General features: G+C 54.8%; 2 protein-coding genes across 22 annotated transcripts in view; one reads left to right on the forward strand and one right to left on the reverse strand.

The window, feature by feature from the left end:
* KLC1 (kinesin light chain 1) overlaps positions 1-15,380 on the forward strand; it is a 67,307-nt gene extending 51,927 nt beyond the window's left edge. For 5 of the 18 annotated variants that reach the window (XM_077910746.1, XM_077910745.1, XM_077910739.1 and 2 more), the window contains 3 exons: positions 5,573-5,703; positions 9,510-9,576; positions 10,620-13,106. In XM_077910746.1, the coding sequence (XP_077766872.1) occupies positions 5,573-5,703; positions 9,510-9,576; positions 10,620-10,685 (264 nt within the window). In that variant the 3' untranslated portion in view covers positions 10,686-13,106. Of the gene's footprint in view, positions 1-3,303; positions 3,355-4,038; positions 4,618-5,572; positions 5,704-9,509; positions 9,577-10,619; positions 13,107-14,812; positions 14,886-14,990 lie in introns of those variants that run through there. The other 13 variants (XM_077910742.1, XM_077910744.1, XM_077910743.1 and 10 more) reach the window with 6 other exon arrangements.
* Positions 12,452-23,173, reverse strand: XRCC3 (X-ray repair cross complementing 3). 4 transcript variants are annotated; one of them, XM_077910756.1, is made up of 8 exons: positions 22,999-23,173; positions 20,537-20,746; positions 18,663-18,800; positions 18,251-18,463; positions 16,092-16,246; positions 14,249-14,461; positions 14,074-14,120; positions 12,452-13,982 (listed from the first exon to the last, which is right to left on the reverse strand). In XM_077910756.1, the coding sequence occupies exons 2-8, from the start codon at positions 20,589-20,591 to the stop codon at positions 13,754-13,756; spliced, it is 1,050 nt and encodes a 349-aa protein (XP_077766882.1). In that variant the 5' UTR covers positions 20,592-20,746; positions 22,999-23,173; the 3' UTR covers positions 12,452-13,753. The 4 variants fall into 4 exon arrangements, with proteins under 4 accessions (XP_077766882.1, XP_077766883.1, XP_077766884.1 ...); XM_077910757.1 differs by having other exon boundaries at positions 20,537-20,800; positions 22,999-23,017; XM_077910758.1 differs by lacking the exon at positions 22,999-23,173 and adding an exon at positions 22,461-22,641.
* Positions 23,174-23,248: the final 75 nt, after the last annotated feature.

Raw genomic sequence — 23,248 nt, forward strand, 5'->3', positions numbered from 1 at the left:
ATTCCCCCATTGGGCAGTAGTCTAACACATAAGCGATGATGGCCAGGCCCTCTCTTGTCCGCATCTGGCCACACTGTGTACTGTACTCTCCCACGATTCCTATTGTCCTGCATGCCTTGTGTAGAGGGCCATGTCCCTTCTCTAGTCTGTAGAAGCCAGGGCGCAGATTTTGATACTCTTGAACGAAGTTCTGGAGGAACTTTTTCTTGAGACAGTATTTCTAGGTCAATTTTTCTGTGAAATCCTATAATAAAATTATTGACAATGTAGAGTTCTGTTCCCATCGTCAAGACTAGGACTCAAGGATGAGGGAGAGCTGCTTTCCATCCAGTTTGTAGGGCTGGTGGGCGGCTTCCTGTCAAGCCTGCTGTGGAGTCACAGATGCAGAGGGCAGGAAAGGTCCCCCCTCTGAGTGCGCACATGGGCATCCTTCCACTTCACATTTCCTGTCTCACTTTGGATATGCTGTCACATAGGATGTTCACATCCCAGGCTTTGGACACCTTTTTACTTGAGCCCTAGACACCATATGCTCTGCGTCCTTGACAAAATCCATCCCAGGCTCGTCAGTGGGTTGTGGTCCACTCACTGGCTGAAGGAATCTATATCCCAGATCTTCGGTCATCCTGGACAGTAGTTCCTAAATTTGCAGTGAGCAGTGGAAGGGGCCCTTGGTTCACTTAGAGTCTGAGATCAAGCAGCAGGTGACTCAAGAGCTGCTTGGGGTACCTTGGGGTACCCTTGTGGGTGAACGTGCTCACTGCCACGCCCGGAGGCCTCTGCTCCGACCCAGCCCACCCTCACCTTCACCTTCTCGGGAGGTCCCCAGCTCTTAGGTTCTGAGGAGGTGGTAGCGAGCTCTCCTGACATTTGGGTGGAATTTCATTTTCAAAGCATACTGTTACTATTTAAGAAGAGGCAGTAAAGGCAGTATGCACACCAGGGTTTTGTTGAAATCATCCTGATTTAGGTGTAGGCAGATGCAGTTAAAGGAGCCCATTTTAAGTGCCACCTTCAGTTCAGATGTTAATGTGCTACAGCCCCCCACCGCTACCCCACCCCCCATGAGTCTCTGTCCAGGTGTGAGAGTTAGTGTTTCAGGCCCTCAGTGTGAGTGAAGAGTCCCTGTGATGACAGGGCATGTGGTTAAGACCTCTTACACCTGCAACAACTTACTACCTGAGAGCAGCAAGATTTTCAGGTAGTCCAGATCCACTAGGCGCAAATTGGGAGTTTAGTGTCAGGGGTAGACCTGTCATCTGTTAATTTCATATTTCAAATTGTGGGTGCTTTAAAGGTGGCTTCACTGTTCTTGGTGGTTTATGTTGTTATTCTAAGAACTTGTGATATATTTATAATGAGAAATGCCACCTAGATTTTATCTTATTGGAGTTCTGCATTAGATATTTTTAAAAAGATTTTATTTATTCATGAGAGAGAGAGAGAGAGAGAGGAACAGACACAGGCAGAGGGAGAAGTAGGCTCCATGCAGGGAGCCCGACATGGGACTCCATCGTGGGTCTCCAGGATCACACCCTGGGCTACAGGCAGCGCTAAACCACTGAGCCACCTGGGCTGCCCATGCATTAGATTTTTTAAAAAAGGTTTCAGTGCTGTTTAGAAAGTTTAAAAACTGCTACCATAAGAAAAAGCATTGTGTTGCTGTGTTGTGCAGGTGCTCCTCCAGCAGGGAGGCTGGCAGGTACAGGCTCAGCAGCCTCGTTCTATTGTCGTAGCTGTTTATACGAGACTGAGTAGGCATGGTTGTTCCCAACATTCAGAAATAAACGTAAAACGATGGGCAGTGTGGTCAAATATAAGGTAGCCTAGGTTCTAATTGCTCCCTGGAGATATCAAAAGTCTGGGTAGCCCAGAACAGGATTACATGCTATTAAAATAGAATAAAAGTAAGATTACTGGTATGCTGTAATCATTCATATGAAATTTTTTATCAAATTCTTAGGGAAATGTGATTCTGGTCTATTACATACTATTAAGATTGTGGAAAATGTTCTTGAAAATGTAACTTCCTCTAACTTATTTTTTAAAAAAGATTTTATTTATTCATGAGAGAGAGAGAGAGAGAGAGGCAGAGACACAGGCAGAGGGAGAAGCAGGCTCCCTGCAGGGAGCCTGACATGGAACTTGATCCCGGGTCTCCAGGATCACGCCCTGGGCCGAAGGGGGCGCCTAACTGCTGAGCCACCCGGGCTGCCCACCTCTAGCTTATTTTTGTATAAAGTACAAAAGTACAGAGCTGAAGTCATTGTCAAGATAAATCTGAGTTCTCTTTTATGGTCCTGCTAAAAATGTAAATGCTATGTGGAGAGGAGTCCTTTCTGGCAGAATTGGATTCCCTTTACCCTCTGCACATCGCTGCATCTGCCTGTCCCTGGAGCCTGGGCCCCTCAGAGAACATGGGAACCCTTGCTGCACTATTATAAGGGATCGAATTTACAGCCATTCCTTGAGGGCTCCAGGAAACATCACGTCTTCCATTCCAAGGGGACCCGGAGTCTTCCTTTTCTGTTTTTTGTTTCTGACTTGCCAGTTCCCTGCAGGGTCCTTGAAAAGAAGCCTGCCCCACCTGCGCCCCCTACACTGAACTCTTGCCTGAGATTACTGAGGAATGGGATAGTATATGCTGTTAATTAGAAAAAGATTTTTATTTTTAAAAATTGTATTAGAAAGGCAATTAGACTATAACAAAGAGAAAGAAACAACAAATCACCTGAATCTATAGATAATAATTACTGCTGTATGTTTCTTAGGCAGTGCACTATTACTATTCATTTCTGTTCAGAAACCCACTTTTTTCATGTAAGTATTCTTTCATGGCATTATAAAGAAGTAGGATGTTTTTGAAAGAGAATGCAGGTCACCTCCCAACTCTCCATCCTTTACTGCATAGAAATCCACTGGGACTCGGGGTGGGTTTCCACTGTCCTCCCCATTGGTTCTCACTGGCTCTCAAGAGCAAGTGCAAGGAGGTGGGCAGCCCAGCTCCTGTGTGCCTCCTGCTGCAGGGGTGAGGGATTGGGTAGGGATAGCGTGGGTGTGTGTTTAACAGAAGTACCTCTGGAATCTGAAATCACTCCCATGGTCTGCTGAGTGGCTAGACAGGAATATTGTAACACTGCTATAGCGTAGCAATAAATTCTGAACTGAACTGCAGGAGTTGTACTATTTGTGGAATTAACAGTTTAATGTCCTTTTTTTAAGAGAGCAACAAGAACTTATGTTTTCTTGTCCTCCCAGCATTCGTGGGGAGTTGGTAACAAATTTTATTTTTCCGTTTTAAAGATGAGAAAAATGAAGCTCGGGCTGGTTAAATGACTTGCTGAGCGTCCCATGGTGAGTCAGAGCGGGCAGGGGCTCGGTCCCCGCTGTCCGGGGCTTCGTACGAGACCACTGGGGTTCCATTCTCCTGAGACCCGGGGTGCATTACTGCCTGTGGAAATCCATTTTCTATAATTAATCTTATTTTGGATTATCAACTGCATGTTTAAAATGTGCTAAAGACTTTTAAAGTCAGTGGTTTCTTAAAGTTTCTGAAATGTTTAAACTGTTAGTGCTCTTAAGAGAAAGTCCTCCCTGATTTCAGAGAGAACTTTATAGTTTAGGGTTACAAAAGGATCTCTGAAAAAGGTTGAATGAATGGCATCTTCCTACTTTCTTTTGGTCACTGTCAATGTTTCTCATTGTGGAATCTCCTTTATGTACAGTTACTGGAAAACCTCGTTACAGTAAGTATCACGGAGATTTCTAGCACAGTGCTAATCTGTGCTGTGAAGCTGGGTTTTATTTTGATGACAGGAGTGATAGTCTCGATAATGTAAAAGATCCCATATGGCCTAGTGCCTCTTGGTACCGGGCTGATAGAAGCGGGCAGAAGGTAATCCCAAATACTGAAGCGATTAAAAGCACTACTGAGATTTGTGACCTAGAAATACTGTAAGCCACGCTGCGTTCAGTGGGGGCTGGCTCTGTTCTCACAACGGTTTCACTGGGCTCTCTCTCTCCATTTCTGTCTGACAGGCCTAGCTGCCTTATGTGGCGCTCACACTGTCTCCTGCATGACGGGCGGCTCCTCCAGCTTTACTTCTCTCTCCAGTGCTGACTGCTGTGTTTAGCAATCCCCTAGGATTCTTGTCAGAGCTCCACCTCTCTGTGACTGGCCATTCCTTTCGGTGCTGCTGTCCTTTTTGGGGGGTTCCTTATCTCTGTATACATGTAGCTTTGCCAGATATGTACTTAGTAATATAAACTGTGTTAATAAAAACCATTTACTGTGTGATACATGAGATTAAAAATTAAGAGCGATTAGTTGTTCACTTTGATAAGAGGTAGTTAGAAGTCTCCCGCAGGTGTTAATGCAGTGGCATGACCGTTGACACTAGCTAGGCTGTAACAGTAGGGCATGTGCTGCTCCCGGCGTGCTCCGAGGCCTGCCGAGGCCACCCGGGCCCCGGGCTCCCCTAGGATCTCGCTCAAGTAGCATTTGCTGTGTAGTCTCTGTGAAATTTTGGCAATTTTGCTTTTCTCCACTAATCTTTAAGTGTTCAGTGATTTGTGTATTTGTGTCTTTCTAACTTCTAATAAACTCACTCCGACTGACCCGTGTCTTTGTGTCTGTCTGCCTAGAACTTCTTGCTCTTTCCATGGAATGCGGCATTGCATCCTCCTTCAGGGAATGGGGTTGCTGTTCATCTCACTAAGTGATTCATTCTGAGAATAAAAGTTACTTACAGACACAGTTTTTTCACTCTCTGGTTTTGGTTTTCATATCCAGATACTGTCACATGGTTTACTTTTTTTTTTTTTTACTACGGGGAAAGCTGGACACTTTTCTGTGCTTCCACAAGGTGTCTTAGGGGTTTTAGTTACCATATGGAATGAGCATTTTATTTAATTTTTCAACCACATTTACAGTCAACATTGAATAAAACTGCTTTTTAAAATTTATGGAAGGTGCGCCTGGCTGGCTCAGTCCAAAGAGCGTATGGCTCTTAATCTCGGGGTCATGAGTGTAAGCCCCACATTGGGTACAGAGAATACTTAAATAAATGATAGTTTTTTTAAAAAAAATAATAACATTTACTGAAGAAGCAGTATATCTAAGTATTGCATGTACACAGAAGTGTTAAGTGGTCTGTATCAGATCTCAATGGTTTGGGTCCAGTGCTGTTACGTGGACCAGATGCTTGTTTTTATTAAACATGGAACTTGGTTTTGGTGATCTTCCAAGAAGCAGCCCTTGGGACTTCTTTTTGTGTTACCTTTTGTTTCAAAGCAGCGATATAATTTTGGGGGATGTTATTTTTTGTTTGAACTTCTTCATGTTTAGAGGTTTTTATGCTCATAGATTATCTTGACTGAAATTTAAAATGGATAGATTTCTATTTAAAGTGTATTTATATGCGTGGCAAACTGGTAATTTCTGTAGCAATCGTACTACCAGCAAGTCACAGGCAAGTAGGTCAACCGTGATGTGAATTGTTTTCATCAGCTTTGCCTCTTGAGCGGCCGGGAGAGGACTCTGCAGTTTCACATGTGTTCACGTTTCTTTCAGGATGGCACTGGATCTTTAAAGCGCAGTGGCTCCTTTAGCAAACTCCGAGCTTCAATTAGACGCAGCAGTGAGAAGCTGGTTAGGAAGCTGAAGGGAGGAAGTTCTCGAGAGAGTGAGCCAAAGAACCCCGGGTAATTATCTGCGGCCCCCTGCTGACCGCCCTGCCTGATGGCCCTTCCTCCCCCGGTGGTCCCTGGGCTCCTCCTGCCAGCCCTGGGCCCACGGCCCACGTCCTCACGTCCTCGGCCTCCCAGGACAGGCTGAGGAGGAACTGTGGGACTTCCTGTGGAGAGGCTAGGAGGGCGGGGGCCTTCCAAGGAAACCTGTGGAATTCTGTGATTTGATGGTATGTCCCAAGAGTCTTTCTTGGCAGCGACATGTTGGGGGCGTCACGTGAAAACACTGAGCACACTCACTCGTTGAGATAGGCGTTATTTTTAAAAATTGGTATTAGTCTAAATCCTTTAAAAATGGGGTTTTAAAATCCTTTTAAAACAAACACTAGCTAGGAGTATATGGGCTCCTACAGGTATTGAAGTAGGGAGAAAAAAGGTTTTAAATAGAACGATCACCGTTTCAGGACTTTAGTAGAAGGAGTTTCTTTAGGGGATTAAAAAAACAGATTTTCCCCACGTTTTAAGAAGGGTTCACTCCTGAGTCTTACCGTCTTTTGTTTTTTTTTTTTTTTTTTTTTTCTTACCGTCTTTTGAACAATAACATTGAAGTCAAAGGAGTTTGATTCTGAGGCATTTTGCTCTTTGCTGGGTGGGCCGGAGTGCTGACATCTGCCCCCGCTTCTGGGCTATTTCTGGTGTAAACAGCATCTTGTTTTGGATGCATTTCCCACAGAGGCACTGTTTGGTCAGCTGTTCTGAGACTGAATTCCTAAGTGGTGCCTACTTGGTCAGGATTGAGTCGAAGTGAAACGCTTATACAAGTGATTCCACTTCCCCTTTTGTGGTACGAAGTCTCCCACTGCCGGGCCCGGTAGGCAGGGTCCCTTCACGCGATGTGCTGGAGACTCGGCGTTTAGGGGCTTTTCCAGCAGCTTCCTTTGTTAATTTTGAGGGACGTCCAGTCCTGTTCTTGTCTGTCAGTGAAGGCATAACTCCCGAGAGCTCTGGAGCCCCCCAGCTGGGGAGCAGAGGCCTGGGTCTGCTGTCCGCTCTGTGCTCCCAGGAGTCTGTGCTGCTGGGTGCACACATTTTGTGATGGCTTGTGGGGCAGGATGAGCAGTTTGATGGCTGTCACCCTGCTTCTCAAAAATGTTTTACAAGCCCGTTTCTTTGGAGGAAGTTTGATGAGCTCCACACGTGTTTGTTGTGAAACTACCTGGAAGATGAGCGTTGGAAGCCAGTTGGGGCTTCTGGAAAGACGTGGGACTGAGCAGAAGCCTGCCGTTCTGTCCTGCTGTCGGCACCAAAGCTGGCGACCCTACAGACCAACGTGCCAGGGAAGCAGGTTTTAAATTGCTTTGGGGATAAAGTGCTAGTTTTAAAATACTTACAGAACTAAATGATAGTTCACTATCTGTCTCACCGAATTTTGAAAGAGTAAGCTTTTTCTTTGCTGTGTTACAAGGATCTGCACAGACTGTCGGGCACTCACTTAGGTGACGTTCCTGGGATGGGTCTGATGAACGCAAGTGGCTCATACATCCCAGCGCTTTCCACATGCCAGTATTTGGCTCCTCCAGGGCAAATGCACTGGCTGGTGGAGGTTCAGGAGGTTTTGAAGCTTTTTAAATGCAGAGTCCAGTTCTGGCACTAAGTCCTGTGACATGGGCCTTCTTCCCACATGGCAGAGCTTGGAAGTGTTCCCCTCTCTCCTGAGCCTTCTGGCTCGGCCGTGATGCAGCAGTGCAGGTGCTCCACGGTGTGGTGTGAGCCACGGTGCAAGGAGCACCACCAGCCTGGCTACCCATGTGCACACACAGGGGTCGTGTATGGTCTTTGAAATGGTATCTCCTGAACTTGATGGAAACTTAAATGGCTTTAGAAGTTTTAGCCCATAAAATACATAAAACTGAATCCTCTGTCCAGGTAGGAGTAACTGCGTTTACTAACTGGACCAGTGTTTCTCAGACCTGAGCATCAGCATCTCTGGGGGTTTGAACACAGACTGCCAGGCCCCAGCCCTCAGTTTATGGTGCAGTGGGTCTGCACACACACACCCCCACCCCCCCCATCAGCCTTTCTAGCAGGTTCCCGGCTAGTACCTGCAGTGTTTTTGGCCTGGGACCACATTTTGAGGCTCTCTGAACTGGGCGTCCTTTCTGTTTTGTGTACCACGGTTTAAGAGAAGAGGGTGGATGCATCATGCAGGGCCAAGGGGACACTTGCTGGCAGCAATCAGATTGTTGTTACTTTCGTCTTATAAGGAAAAGAGAGCTTGAGGAAGAGCACTGTATAGCTCTCGTCCATCGGCCACTTAAATAACAGAATGATGAAGTGTACCAATGTGATTTGGTTTGATTTTATCTCTTGTTGAGTAAGTGCTATGTAGAGAATTCTAGCAGCACTTAAGTGGGGCTCCAGGGCTTGTCCTGGTTGGGGGATCTGGGGAGTGAGTTTTACTTGAGGTTAACTATATTAAGGTCTTTGCTTCTGGTGTAGTTTCATCAGTGAGAACTTGGTAAGTACCTGCCCTTGCTGGGCGCTGTGCCTGTGGCGCTGGTGGGCACGTGGAGTCATGACCTGGGCCTTCACCCACATAACTGGAGCGTTTTTTTTTATGTGTGTCTGGTTGTGCTAACCCTTCACACCTGTGCTTCAGCCTCACAGCCATGCCTTCAACTCACAGAGCAAATAATAGTGTGCACTGCTTGTGTCGTAGGTCGTTCAAAGTCATTATTACAGTTCCTGTTGGAAACATTTCAAAATAAGCCTTAATATCAGCTATTTAACTTTAAAAGCAGAGATTTTCTGTTTGAGGACATCCATGGTGGCAGTAAGTGATGATAGTAACTTTACAGCTGTCCATAATTTTATTTTTTTATTTTTTATTTATTTATTTTTAAAAATTTTTTTTTCATTTATTTATGATAGTCACACAGAGAGAGAGAGAGAGGCAGAGACACAGGCAGAGGGAGAAGCAGGCTCCATGCACCGGGAGCCCGACGTGGGATTCGATCCCGGGTCTCCAGGATCGCGCCCTGGGCCAAAGGCAGGCGCTAAACCGCTGCGCCACCCAGGGATCCCTGTCCATAATTTTAAGCTTAGGTTTTAGGTTATTTGCAGGGTATTTCATCAAGTATTTTAAAGGTGTCAATGGAGAAAAGTGGAGAATGGAGAAAAAAACAAATACACATTTAAATCACTACATTTCCTTAAATGTAAAGCCATGGAATTTGTTTTAGATTTTGGTTTCTAAGCAGAGAAAGCTGCTGAGTTTATTTGGCTAATAAAAAATTATTTTTACTTTTAATATTGAACAATACGTAAAGTACACAAGCGTATATGTATGTATCAGATCTTAACGCTGAGTGTCGAGTGTGGCTGTTTTCCACGGTCACTTGGGGTGAGTGTTGGGTTTTGGAGGGGCTCTAGGCTCCCTTCTTACAACCGACCAGACCCCCTGCAGATGCACGCTGTGCCTGGCAGAGCTGCTCGCCTCCCACGGGAGCCAGGCTTCAAAGCCTGAGAGCATGACAACACTGAATTTACACGTAGTATTTAAGAAAAATGCTTTGCTGAGAAAGATGCAGAGAAACTGCTTTTTTTCTCCTGGGCTTTATGGATGGACCCAGGGCATCTGTGCTAGAGTTGGCAGACGCCCCAGTTGGGGTGAGAGGAAGGCCCGCTCTCTGTGAGGGAGGGCTCCAGGGGCCCCCCACGGTGACAGCTCCTTTCAAGGGGGGTGGTTTGCTGTTTCCCGCTCCTGGGTCACTGATGTGCTGCTGGTTTGTCCTTTTGCATGTCCACTGCCCTGGTTGCAGCATGAAGCGTGCCAGTTCTCTGAATGTCCTTAACGTGGGTGGCAAGGCCGCTGAAGACCATTTCCAAGTAAGGAGCCCTGCCCCGCTTCGTGCCCCTGACGTCCCAGCCTGGGCTAACTGGGTGGCCGCAGGCCCTTCCCGGGCGTCACTGCCACTTTGGGCGGCCTTAGGAACACAGTAGTTAGGAGTCGCAGACAAAGAGGGATCATGTTGGTATTTCCGGAATCTGTGTTAATTTGATTCCATGAATTATGGGAACGTACATGTTGTAAACATTCTCAGTCTATTAATTATTGATCTTTAGTTTGCTTAAGCTAGTTAAAATTTAAATATTCTGCTAAAGTAATGTCAAAACTTGGCCACCTCATGTGTATTAACTGATCTTAGCCTCTGGTAAGTTTGTAACTAATTCATTGTCTTGTCAAACTGTTCAATGTTTTAAGACTGTTAGAACTTTACTAATGTGAGTAACTGATGCATTGTCACTTTTACACCCAATGTTCAGCACTTTTTTTTTTTTAGCAGTCCCAAGGCTTGCACAAACCTGTCACCTTCCCATTTAAAACTGCTGGCACCTTCTTTGTCGGGAAGGGCCTTTTAATTTTCCGTTTTTTCTCAATGTCTCATGTGGCTGTCGGGTGTGGCCCAGTGCCCAGCAGACCAGGCAGCTGAACTTAGGGCACAGAGAACCTTCTGACTTAGCAGTTAGTGCTCATCCACTGGTGACCAGGCTCCCTGGCCGTTGCACCTCTTAGCTCCCGTGGTGCCGCTGCTCACCCCAGACGCTCACTGGCTGCCGCGGGCCTCCCTTCTCCTCCCCAGGACCTTAGGAGGTGACTGTTCCCAAGGTGCTTGTTGCCAGGCCCTTGGTGACACGGGAGGTGCAGGTAGTGTCTGGGCAGTGCGCTTGGATGCGCCTGGTGACAACAGTAAAGAGGCGTCTTGTCTTAAAAGGTGTGGGATTGACTCAGTCCTCCTTCCACCCCGCTCAGGGCTGGCCCCCTGCACACGATGGTCAGGACTCCCACTATTGTTAGCTCGGAGCCACTTGAAGCCAGCATCCTTTGGAGTACTGGTTAAGTATAATTTTTCCTTTGTTTTTTCACGCAGGAACGAAATAATTGTCTGGCAGACTCTCGTGCTCTGAGTGCCAGCAACACTGAGCTGGCCCGCTGAGGGTCGAGGCTGAGCTAGATAAAATCCCCGAGACTAATGGAGCACTGAGCCCTCAAAGCTTTGCCGAGCCCCCTCCCCTAACTCTGCAGGGGACCCACCACCTGGGTCACTTGCTTCTCTAGATAGTGATCCTCCACCGCCTCGCCTCCTGGAGGCCTGCCCCGAATTCTGTTAAGCTGTCTGCAGTCTAGCGACCAGGAGCTGCTGGAGCGTGAGCGTGAGACCGGCCGGGCCTGGCGGTCAGGGAGGCCGATGTGGCGCTGGCAGCTGGCTTCCCCACGTTTGGAATGGGCCGCTGCTCACGGACTACACCGGAATCTGTTGTGCGTGCTAATGTATACTAAGGCTGTAACCTAAGACTCTGGAACCTTACGCTGCATCCTTTCAGAATAAGCATCTGATGATCTGTGGCAGAGCTGCCTGGAATTCAGAGAGGGGGTGCTAAGAAGCGGGGGAGACGGGTAACATGCTGGTGGGTCTGGGTCCCCGCCGGGTCCCCACTCCTGCAGTGTGGCACATCCACGTGCCTTGCCAGACGCCCCGCGGGCTCCCAGGCCTGCCCCTTTGGAACCCCTTTTTCCCCTGCTGGTCCCTGAGTGCTGAGCATGTAGAGATGCAGGTTTTATGTTGAAAAAGGTTTTCTTTGTCAACATGGGGTAGGTTTTGATGGAAACATTGTCCAGTGTTTGCTGCAGCCCTGCCCCTCAATAGACGTGTGAGTCAAGCTGGTAGCTTTAGAAAATCCCGAGCAGATGACGAGGGGGTTGGTGGCACCCAGAGACAGGTGCCTGTGGGTCTGGCCCGTGGCCTCTGTGGCCGTGCCTCTTTGCTCAGCGCCCGACCATCCCAGTTTGCAGCTTCTGGTGGACGAGGAACTGACTGTGTAAACGCTGTCCAGGGCCGGTCTGCACATGGGGTGGATCGGGAGACACGCGAGGAAAGAACGCGCACAGCGTGTCCCCGCAGAGGCACTGTGTGCTCTGCAGTCCCGTCTGGGTATGGAGGCCGCTGGGAGGGCTGGAGGGGCTGGCTGGAAGCTGCCCCATGTCGGGTCATCCTTCCCCAACCCCCGTCCCGCCGCCCCCGCCGTCAGAAGTGCTCTCTCGTGCCACGAAGCTGATCCAGTACTGATCCAGTACGTCGGAAACCTAGCCGGGTTCCCTTACTGATGCTTCTCTCTGGAGGAACAGGGCGTTTGGGAAGGATGAACACGGGGTGAGAATAGGATTTCATGTTGGGCCCCAGGGGGTACGGGCAGGCCTTTGTTGGCCTTGCCTCTCTGAGGGCGCCAGCGGCCTCCTTTAGACCCAGCCCAGACCCAGCCCGTAAGAAACCTTCCTGCCCCCGGGACGCTGCCTGCAGATCTGTGCTTTCTGAACTTGGACAAAACAAAGGAGCCCGGTTGTCACTGCTTCATTCAAGTGTGCGTGTTCACGTTCTCGGGGAGGGAGTAGTGCGGGCAGCGTGCTTTCCTTTCTGGGGGAGGGGACCCTTGGAATGCCAGCCTCCCCCCCCCCCGTACCTAGTGCCTGTGGTTCCAGGCCGTGGCCACAGGCCAGACGGGAAGTGGATCGGGGTTGCACCGTGTGCAGAGCCCTCCGTGGGCCTGTCGGAGGTGGAGGCTGTGGAGGGCCGGGCCTTCTGACCCTCCCAGCTCTTCCCAAGGTGCTGGACCCGGCAGCCTGGGGCACTCACTCGGTGTTTGCAGTGTTGGGGGAGTCACTGATGTCTTGGAGTTAAAAAAAATTGTCATTTGTTCAGAAAGCTGCTAAGAATATCATGTAATGGGAAATTCAGTGTTTATGGTAACGTATAAATATTGCTAAAAATATATAGTTTACAGTTTATAGAAGATACCGCTCATAGTCCTAACTTTATAGACTGTTCTGGGGAAGCACATTGCATAGATGGGGCTGTATTCTGATGTTTCTACTTGCACTTCTGAGTAGTGCACTGGATGGTCGTCAGACTCCTGAAAACTATACGGTGGTGCGTGATCGCACCTGCCAAGGGTGAGGCTCCAGTTAGCTGAGGGAGTCTGGTCAGGGCAGAAGGCATCACACATGTGACTGGGGCAGTCCTAGAGACAGGCTCTCTTCCACCCTGTCCCCACCGTAGGGGGTACCCAGGGCTGTGAGGAGTGCGTGGGGTGGAGGGGATGGTGCAGGCGTGGGGCTGGGAGCCCAGGCCATCTGTCACTGGGACCGCCCTGCTGCAGGGGCGTCCCTCTGTGGCGGGTGGGCAGGGTGGCCCCCACCGAGTGCTGGCGTGCGTGCGTGCCCCCCGGGGGAGGCCCATCTGTTGTGTACACGCTGTCTTGGGCTATAGTTTTCTTACTGTTAGTGTGATCTGCCTAGAAAATAATTTGGGATTGTTTGTATTTTATTAAAAAATAAATGGTTTATTTCTTGGTGCAAAGTCCGTGCACTTGCAGAAAGGCTCTTGTATAAAATTACAACCTGTTTTCTATTTACAGCGGCCATTCTTACCCTTTTGAGGGCCACAGACTACTTTAAAAACTGGGTGGACATTTCAAATCCATGTTTCTGCTCTAGAAAACATCCAAACAGAAAGAGTGCCCAGTTACAGGGACCTGTGCCTCCACCCCTCGTATGGGTCCGGCATGGGCCTGCCTTCCTGGCACCAGCCCCGGGGCTCAGTATCTGGCTTGTAGAGTTGTGGGAGGTTGGTCAAGTTGCTTAGCTGTTCTGTGCCTCAGTTTCCCTGAGAGCAAGGATCATAAGTGTACCGGTCCCCAGGGGCTGTGAAGACCACACCAACACGGAGTTACTTAGGGCAGAGCCTGGCACAGAGCAGGCTGTGGTGAAGCGGCCCGGGGCCCGCTGTGCCGGGCAGCGTGGTGCAGCACGAGCGTGGACGTGGCCCTGCCTGCGTGGAGGCTGCGTGGAGGCCACGTCGGGTGGCTCCTCTGTGCTCACCGCCTTCCTGCCGTTGAGGTGCAGCCGACACCCTCAAGCAGGCCCTGACCCGGTGATGGGTGTGCGGAGTCAGGACGCCAATCCTGTGCCCGCAGACAGGGCAGGCTTGTCCGGCATCTGGGGTCTGTGTCAACAGGACTCGGTCCCTGGGGTCCCTCGCACTCCCTCAGCGTTGACTGTGTAGGAACAGGAGGAGGGCGGCAGGTGAGGGGCGAAGACCACGCTCAGGGTGCGGTCAGGGGGGCCGGCTGGGGTGACGGCCTCGTCCCCGGGGCGGCGCCGGTGGACCATCAACCTCATGAGGAGCTGGTTGGACCAGGTCATTCCAAGGGCTGGAGAAACACGCTCGTCCCGGAGCCTGAGAGAGAAAACAGGCCCAGCCACGACTCAAAGCCGCGGGGTCCCGGCACCCCCTGCGCCGTCCTGCCGAGGGGGTGGGCCCTGCTCACCCGTGTGGCCGGGGCGCTGTGCCCTGCTCCTCTGTGGCCTCTGTCACCTGGAACGTGCAGACCAGGGTCAGCTGCAGCAGGGACCCCATTGTCCCCCCACTCTACCCCCCAGCTGCTTCCCTAAAGAATAAATGGAGGAGGCCTGCAGTCTGGGGGGTGGTGGTGGGGCCCCCACCTGGTTGATGCACAGCACTGGGCTCTGGAAGGCACAGCTCAGCCGGCGCAGGGCGGCTCCCAGGGCCTGCAGATGCCTGGCCCTGGGGACCAAGGCCGGGCCGTCAAACTCACAGCGGAATGGGGCCGCCACGGAGTCGATGACCACCAGACGGGCCATCCCCCGGGACAGCAGCACGGGCACCTTCTCCCTCACACACTCCAGCAGGGAGTCCTGGAAACCACGGGGAGATGGCCGTCACCGGCTGTGCCACCACGGCTCCCCCTGCTCTGCGCCTGAGGGACACCGCGCATCTGTCCAGTTTCTCCCCAGTCCCCAGTGGGGCTGACACGCCCCTGCCTCCATGGGGCCATCACTGTGACCGGGCCTTCCTCCCCGGGGGCCCCATGCTGGGCCCTGACCCCCACCCCACCCCCTCCTTCCTCCCAGTGGTGGGAGGTGGAGGCAGCTGGGCAGGGGCCGCCTCTACTGTGAAAACTCCCGGCTGTGCCCCAGTGGGGCCGGGTGACCACAGCGTGGCTGTCCCTCCCTGAGTGAAACCCGGTCCTGTGCTTCCATCTCCAGGGCGTCTCCAGTGGAGCCTCTCTTTGTGGAAAATGACAGCAGTAGCAGCGGCCTCGAGGATGCCAGCAGTAATGTGAGTCCCCCCATCCCCGCGGGCAGCTCGGGGGGGCGCCTGGGGGCTTCACTGTGGGGCCAGAACGACTGAGAGGCCCCAGGGTCACCGCGGCCTTTCTCGCAGTGAAGCCACACCCAGCCCTGGAAGAGGCGGACGACGCTGCTCGTGTGACAGCCAGGGGACAGCCAGGGGACGGTCGCCAAGGCTGGAGGGCCGAGGGGCTGGGAGCCTGCAGCACTAACCTCGCCTTCCCGTGTCCGTGCCACGGAGCACACTGTACTACTAACCACGCTGCTCATCGGGACGCGTGTCGCTTGCAGAGCCGTGGCCACGTCCGGCCCCACAGGAGGACGGGGTGGGCGCGGCCTCCCTCCCGGCCATCTGTGTCCCGAGCCCCCGGGGAAGAGGCCGTGGCTGTGGGCCCCGGGCGCCGCACCCTACCACGTACCTCCCCAAGCTGTGTGATAATGTTTCATTGTAAATTTTTTAAAAATTAAAAGTTTATACGTCTTATCTTTTACTTGGTATTTTTATAACAATCCTTAAGTGGGAGGAAGGCCCGCCAGGATCTGGGGGCGCTGCCCGCCGGGGCTCTGGTCCGGGGGCGCCAGGTGGGGTGGAGAGGCCTTGCTCTGGGCGTGCTGCTGTACTCTCCCTCCCCCCTCCCTGTTCGTCTCTCCACTAATAACGCTCTAGGCTGGCCAGGCCGCAGCCTGCGTCCCCTGGTGATCCTTCCAGGTCTGTCCCCCGAGTGGTGGGCCTAGGTGGCAGCCGGCCCTCTGAGGGGCTCGTTGGGGGCTTACTAGGCCCTGGCCGGGGAGAGGAGTGCTCTGTGCCCTGACAGGCACCGTTCTGCTCCGTCAGAGGCAGAAGTAAAACCCAGCACAGGCTGCTCTCGCTGGGATGGTGGCCTGGACAGCAGATCCTGGCCTACCCTGGGCAGGGGGCACCACAGGGTGGGGAAGTGGGAGGCAGCGGGGGGTGCTCCCTGCAGCTGCCGCCTTTAAGGGGTCTCAGGTGCCTGTCAGGGACAGGAAGTGGCACGCTGGACCTCCTTGTGTGGGTGACAGATCTACAGGATGGGTTTTAGGCACCGGATCACAGGGATCTGAACGTGTGGCACACGTGTACTGGCATCTGCGCCTCTGCTCCCCTGTCCTGGTGGCCCCGTCCACTGGCCCCCGACCGACTTCCCCTCGGAACTGAGGCCGAGAGGACACTCACCACGTCGGCCACGTGCTCGATGAAGATCTGGTTGCTGAATTTTATCCTGCTGACCACCTCTCCCGGAACGTCTGTCCGTAGGCGCTGCTGCTGCGCGATGAGCTGCTGCAGGCGCAGGTTTGGGAAGACGTCTTCCGTGCAGATGTACATGGCCCCTGGGAAGGCAAAGGGCCCGCTGTGCCAACACTGCCCCTCGCTGCCAGGACGCCACCCCGTGGGCCTGCCCCAGCGGAGGGGAGCGGGGTCATCAAGGCCTAGGCTGCTGGGAATGAGCCTCCTGCACGCGGGGACGTTCCCGCTGAGGCTTCAGGGAACGCAGGTTCCCGAGGTGCTCCTTTCAAGGCTCCCCCTGCCATCCCTGGCTCCGAGGTGGTAACCATGGGTTCCTGTGACTGGAGGAGCCAGTAAGCAAACAATGGGCCACATGTCCCTGGAAGCCTGAATGCTGTGGGGCAGCAGCCTGGCCAGAGCCTGGGTCCCCGCGCCAGGGAATGGGCCCGAGTCTGCAGCCAGAAAGAAGTGGAGACCCTCCGAGACAAACCCTAATATCTGTGGCAACTGGTTTTCAACCAAGGTGCCAGGACGACTCAGCGAGAGAATGGCCTCCAGCAAATGGCGCGGGGACAGCCAGGTCACCGCACACCGGCCCGTCCTCACAGGCCGCACACCTGACGCCAGAGCCGATGCCCACAAGCTCCGGAGAAGACCTGGTAAACCTTCATGCCCTCGGATTCAGCACCAGATTCTCGGATGTGACAAACAGCACAAGCGAGCACAGGGAGAGAGAGAAGCTGGACTTGATCAAAATGGTACCATTGAGAAAATGAAGACCATCCACAGGAGAGGAGACACTGTAAGTTCCGCATCCGGCAAGAGCCTCGCACCCACGTTACAGAAGTTCTTACAGCTCAACCACAAACGACGGCCCCGTCCGAACCCGGCAGAGTTGCTGAGCGGACGCGTCTCCGCAGGGGCCGTGCGGGTGCTCAGTGGGCTGCGAGGAGATGCCCAACACCCTCTGTCGCCTGGAAGTGCAAATCAAGCCCACGGTGGCACTGCCTCCCATCCCCGAGGGTGGCTCCGGTCAAGTCGGGCGTCCGTGAGGATGGTGTGTGTGTGTGCGTGTGTGTGTGTGTGTGTGCGCGCGTGCACGTGACCCGCGGTCCTGGGTGTGCATGCGCTCCGAGAGCCTTGGACCCCCGTGCTCAGAGAGGGGCGAGCCAGCCAGACGCCCGTGGACGGACGAAAGGGCGAGCAAACGGGCCCTGGACACACATCAGAGAAGCGTCCAGCCGTGAGGAGGAGGGAAGGACGTCGCGGATTCCAACAGTGAGCCTTGTGGGGAGGCCACAGCTCACTGTAGGGTTCCACTGGGTGAGTCTTCCAGAACAGGAGGTGGGGGGGGAGGCGGGGCTGCCCAAGGGCCAAGCTGGGGGCGGTTTCTCCTGGGGCCACAAGATGTTCTAGAATGAATAGGGAGGGAAGCGCAGGTGGCCTGGCTGGGAGAGCCTCCGGGTTGAGACTGCTGCGTCCCCCATGGGGCATCACTGCCGCTCTTCCAGGCTCTTCCACCGGGGTGAGGGGGGGGTGAACCGCTTCCCAGGCCAAGCGCAGCCAGTGCCAGCCCCCCGCCCTCAGGCCCGCCTCCCACGGATGCCTGCGTCCTGGGAGCAACACCCCTGCCTGTGGCGGCGCCAGCCCTGCCCCTCGGAGCTCCGGGAGCCAGCGGGAAGCAGGGGCCTCGGGACCAGCGCCCCGTGGGGACCACACCACAGGCCTGTCCGGGGTGGGCTCTGGGGCCGGGAGGGGCCACCAGGCAGCATCACGGTTGCTCCGTTACCTCCGTTTAGTAAAAACAATTGAAATTTTTACCGCTCAAGTGGCCCACGTGGGCACTGGAAACGTCCCTGTGCTGTGTGGCCCGTGTCACCCCCACAACACGATGCGAGGGGCGCGGCCAGGGCTGCAGCCTGCACACCCCCTCCCCAAGGGGTAATAAAACACTGCTTGTCCCGGTTTCTGCCCTGCCAGGGTCGCGGGGACGTCGTGGCCAGTCCGGGACGGGGCCGCGCAGGCTGCCCAGGGGCGGGATCCGGGCGAAGTGGGAGGAAGGACGGGCCTGGGGAGGGCCCCGGGGGCGGCCCCGCGCGGCCACTCACCTGCGTCCAGGCCCCCGTGGCGCGGCGGGAACTGCACCGCCAGGCAGAGCTGCAGGGCCAGCTGGGTCTTCCCGGCGGAGCTGAGGCCGGCCAGCTCGGTGACGCCGTCCAGGGGCAGGCCGCCGCGGAGGAGCCGGTCCAGCACGGGGCAGCCGAGGCTCAGGCGCCGGGGCCGCGCGGGGAGCCCCCCCGCCCGCTCGCACAGCTGCAGCGCTGCCGGAGGCACGGCCGGGCTCAGCCCTGCTTCCCGCCCCCGCGGCCTGGCCTCGCCTCTCGGCTGAGAACTGGCCCCCAGAGCAAGGCCCCCAGGGCTGCCCCTCCCCCCCCCCCAATAGGTCTCTCCCCCGCTGTGTCCTGGCCCTGCGGTTACTCGCACCAGGCGCCAGGGCAGAGCAGACGCCCCCCTGCCTACCTGTGAGGACACCGCCTCCCCGCAGGCGTGAGGAGGCCGCTCTCAGCAAGTGCTGCACGTCCAGGCTGGACAGGCTGGTCAGTCTCTGCAGGTCCGGGCCAGAAAAATGCAAAACCTCCTTTATTGATTTCAGTTTGGCTGAAATTGAACAAAGAAATTCCAGGGCAAAGCTCAGACTACGGTACCGCGAGGCCACACGGCAACGACAACGGTGTTTGCAGGAACAGTCTTCCAACCGGAGCCCAGTCGGTCCACTCCCTGACGCTGTGGGAGCCCCCGGCTGGAGTGTGATGAGGACAGCGGGGAGGGAAGGGGCCTGGGGAGCCCCACCTCACAGCTGTAGCGGCAGGAGCCTGAGAGGAGGAGGGGCCTCCCCCAGGTGCCCAGAGCAGTGGCTGCCGCCCACTTCCACACCCCAGAAACATCTGTCCAGAAAGGGGGTTTCTGTAGCCGGTCAGGCCTACACAGAAGGCAAACCTACAGGATGATCCCAGGGCAGAGTGAGGGCCATGCATGGGGGGGCAGTGCAGGAAGGCTGAGCCGGCTTCCAAACATGTCCACTGTACCAGACCTCTGGGATGTGGGGATGGCAGGATGGCCAGTGGGACAAACAGCAAAGATGAGTGAGCGGGCAAGGTGGGTAGGGAGGGTTACAGAGTCAATGTGTCCAAAAGGCCTGGTATCTGGGGAGAAGAGTGGATAAATTAATTTTGGGCTTGGATAAGTACATCAGTTTCAAACTAGTAGAAAGAAAAAATATGCTAAAAATCTATCCAACCAATCCAGAAGAAGCCGAAAAAGGACACCACCACAAAAAGAAACAGGAAGAATAGCCGAGCATAGTAAGGCTGAGTTAACACACGTATCAGGAATTACCTTAAATACATATGTACTGAATGTGCCGATTAAGACAGATGGACAGACTGGATGAAAGGGAGAACAAAGGAAAACGACTTATGGGCTCTAGAAAAAACCAAGAGCCAAGGATGAGGGAGCAGGACCCCAAGGCCCTGCCTTCATGTAGGATATCACCACATTGCAGCACTGGCCTCCACGTAGACTTAGGGTTCTACGTTATGAGATCAACGAGCATCTGAATATTGAAGCTTCCCCATCACGTGCCACAGGAGACAGGGGAGAGGGAAGGGAGTCCCAGAACGCCAGCTGGTGCAGGGTAGCTGGGGACAGACACACCAGGAGACAGAATGGGTGAGCTGTCCAGCCCTTTGAGCATTTAAACAAAAGGCACTGGTACTTGACGGACATACTGGACAATGTGGGAAAAGTCAGATGTACACAGAAAACACAGCATTTGAAAAAAGGAGGCAACTACCAACTCTGGGGGAAAATAACAAAGATGGTCCAAGGAAGGAAACCGTCTTATCCTCCCAGTTCTGCAGCAGTCATTACGTCCCCAGTCAAAACCCTAATGGCCCAAACTGTGTTCCAACTGTGGGGGGAGGAAGTCGGGGTACAAGTCAGCCAGCCCTCATCCCTGTAACACGCACTCTGAGTAGTTCCTGACACTGACAAACGGAACACAGCAACATAAGCACAGTATTCAGAAACCCAGATACAAAAACACAAGAAATTGATAAAAGATTCATAAGGGGTTTAAGCAGTTCCATTTCACTTTTTAGACAATAAACGTGTATTACCTTTGATGAAAATAAAATTAACTTTAAAAATGTCCTCAGTGAAACACACACAACTGAAAAACCTGCAGCACATTCCAGCATCAGTTACTGATGAGGATCGGTTTCCTGGGGCGGGGGCACTTGGACAGGACCCCGTTAACTTGTTCCACGCACACTGTGCATATGCACATCTGTACGTTTCACATATCTACTTGACCCAAACGTCAGTAAGTATACCTTTCTTAACTGCAGCAATAATCCTGGGATTCAGGTCCAATTGATCCAAATCCATTTCTTCGACAGGCTGGCCACAATGATAGGTAACTTCCCAGGTACGCCAGTTCCAATGTGCTGGCTGTCACCTCACACCGCCCAGGAGCTGAGCACAGCAGAGTGACAGTGGCCAGGGTATGTGGTCCCCTCTGACACCAGGGTTCACCGTCGGCCCTGAGTTTGGAGAAGAGACTTCACTGTACCAGGAAAACAGGTCTAAGGCAGCACCTGGTTAGAGCAAGCATTCGGGAAGTTAGAAACCGTGCATTCGATCCACAGATGGATGCGGTTAAAGAAATGCCCCCAGGCCAGCTGCGTACTAAAGGTCCCTGCACACAGGGCGGACCCATTCCATCCCCTGCAGAAGGTGTCAGAAAGGAGCAGGTGCTCCCACCCTGAGGCCTGGCCCAGGGACCTGGTGTCCAGGTGAGCACCCTGCCTGGACCCCTCTCCAGTGGGGAGGACACAGACAGTTGGAGATCACAGGCACCGGGCACAAAGTGCCTTCTGCATTCTCTGCCTTACTCTCCCCTAAGTGTGTCTCCATGGAGGATCTGGAAAGCATGGGAAGAGCGAGTTCCGAATCTTGCAGGATGCTTGCGAGTCGGAACCCCCAGGACCACCAAGCTGAGCAGTGGACAGTGGAGACTGTCCCGCCCTTGCCCTGCAGTCCCCGCCCCTCCCCTGGCCAGCAGTCCTTCCACGGCCCGGGCCCCAGAGGCTACGGAACTGGAGCCCGACCCAACCCTTGCTGGCGGCCCTGCTCAGCCCAGGGTCCCCCAGACGCAGGCCGCCCGCATCAGCAAAGCTGAGTGCAGAGGGGTGTGCAGGAAGCCCAAGGCCAGCAGCCACTCGGGCTGAACCCAGCGTCGGTGTCCAGCAGCGAGGCCACCTCCCCTTGCAGTGCTTGGAGCGTTATTCACATGGACAACATCAGTGTGATTTTGGAGCTTCGAGAACCAGGTCACTTGCACTGTCACATTCACAGGCCAGTCCAGGGAAACATCTGGCATGGAGAGGGCCGAAACGCCTGGATCTGACAGTACTGGTCTGGGTGGCTGCAGAGCCTGCCGCCAGGCATACCGCACCCCGTGATCATGACAGCGCTGCAGGGAGGGGCTTGTGCTGCAGGTCCCATGTCTGCACTGCCGACCTGGGGAGGACACACACAGAGGTCCCCCCCCCCCACTCCCGAGGCCACCAGGACTGCAAGCTGGAGAATGGTTGGGGTCTCCTTCAGAAAGAGGCACCTGAACATGGGGCCCCAGGGCCAGCTATACACGGGGAGAGGTGATGGGGACTGTGACCACCTCCAAAGGTGCCCCAAGTGTCTGGAAGATGCCGGCCAGGCTGGCGGTAGGTGTGTTAGATTCCTGAAAACAGGACGCGAATAAAGAAAAAGAACATCTCTGGGGAATGGATAAGTTGTCAGAGGAGCGGCGCGCCTTCTCGGCTTGGCGGGGACATCAGCTTTAGGAGCCCCAAGGACAAGAATGGGAAGGGGTGACCCAGGGAGGCACCACCCCAAACCACCCCCAGGACAACACAACACCTGGACTAAATAACAAGCTGTTGTTTCCAACTTCTGGAGAAAGTGTGTGTGTGTCCTTCCCCTAGACTGAAAGCCCCAGGGAGGCACCACGGGGCCCAGAGGATGGAGGGGACACAGCCAGCAGGCTGGGCTGGGGTCCGGACGGTGAGGGTGAGGAGGAAGGCCAGGCGGGGGAGGTTCTAGCTGAGGCTGCTGCCTCTGGGGAGTCGCTGGAGACAAAGGCGGGGGCTGACAGCAGCTGGACCCAGGGCAGGAAAAGCAGCCGGCGACCTTGGTGGCTCGGGCCTACGCGATGGGGCCGGGCGGTCAGGGAGCAGAGCGGCCGCCGACGAGCACCTGCCAAGCCGGCACCGGCGCGGGGGCTGGACAGTTCGGTGTGCAGACTCCGCCAAACCCGGTGGTCCGGAGGCTGCCCGCCCCGGGTGACCGCCGGTGGTGAGCGCCCGCCTGCGGCCTCGGCATCCCTTGCGCTCCCCTCCAGCACGGCTTCTCCAGGACGGCTGGCCTAGGCCGCGGCCCCCCCCCGCCCCCCCCCCCCCCCGCCCCATTCCCGCCGCGGCCGCCCGAGCGCACCTGCCTTCCGCGCCTGCCCGCCCCGGGGCGCCCCACCTTCACCTTCCACCCCCGCCCCCAGGCTGCCGCCGTGACCCCAGGGGGCCCCGCCCCGGCGGCCTGCTCGGGTCCCTGCGGGTGGCAGCCCCCAGGACCCGCCTCCGCACCCCGGCTCCGGGCTGCCCGCGCCCCGCCAGGACCCGGCTCTGCTGTCCGCTCCGCCCGCCCGCAGGTCCGCACCCGGTGCAGGACCCGCGACCCCCCGGAGCCCCTGGCCGCCTCCCGCCCCAGCGCCCCAGCGCCCCAGCCGCCCGCCACTCACCCCGCGCCCGCTCCGTCCGCCGCCTCGCGCTGCCCCGCCCCTCGCCACCTCCCCCTCCAATGAGAGCCGGGCGCCCCGCCCCGGGTTCGCCAATCAGAGAGGAAGCCACGCTACGTCTCAGACTTCCTGACCAATCCGAAGTCTCCGCCGTCCCGAGGGGGCGGGGCGCGCGTGGGCGGGGCCTCACTGCCGATTGGCGAGCGACCGCAGAGTGGCCGGGGAGGTGCCCTCGCGCGGATTGGAGAGCGCG

This window comes from Canis aureus, chromosome 9 (genome assembly GCF_053574225.1).
Source record: "Canis aureus isolate CA01 chromosome 9, VMU_Caureus_v.1.0, whole genome shotgun sequence".
In the NCBI taxonomy this organism is placed as follows: Eukaryota; Metazoa; Chordata; class Mammalia; order Carnivora; family Canidae; genus Canis; species Canis aureus.

Excerpts from the sequence above, each read along its gene's own strand:
- XRCC3 (XM_077910756.1), bottom strand. The coding sequence starts at position 20,591 with ATGGATTTGGATCAATTGGACCTGAATCCCAGGATTATTGCTGCAGTT. Across the intron at positions 18,801-20,536 it reads TATTGCTGCAGTTAAGAAAG|CCAAACTGAAATCAATAAAG; the intron begins GTATACTTACTG and ends GTTCAATTTCAG. Across the intron at positions 18,464-18,662 it reads GGGAGGCGGTGTCCTCACAG|CGCTGCAGCTGTGCGAGCGG; the intron begins GTAGGCAGGGGG and ends TGCCTCCGGCAG.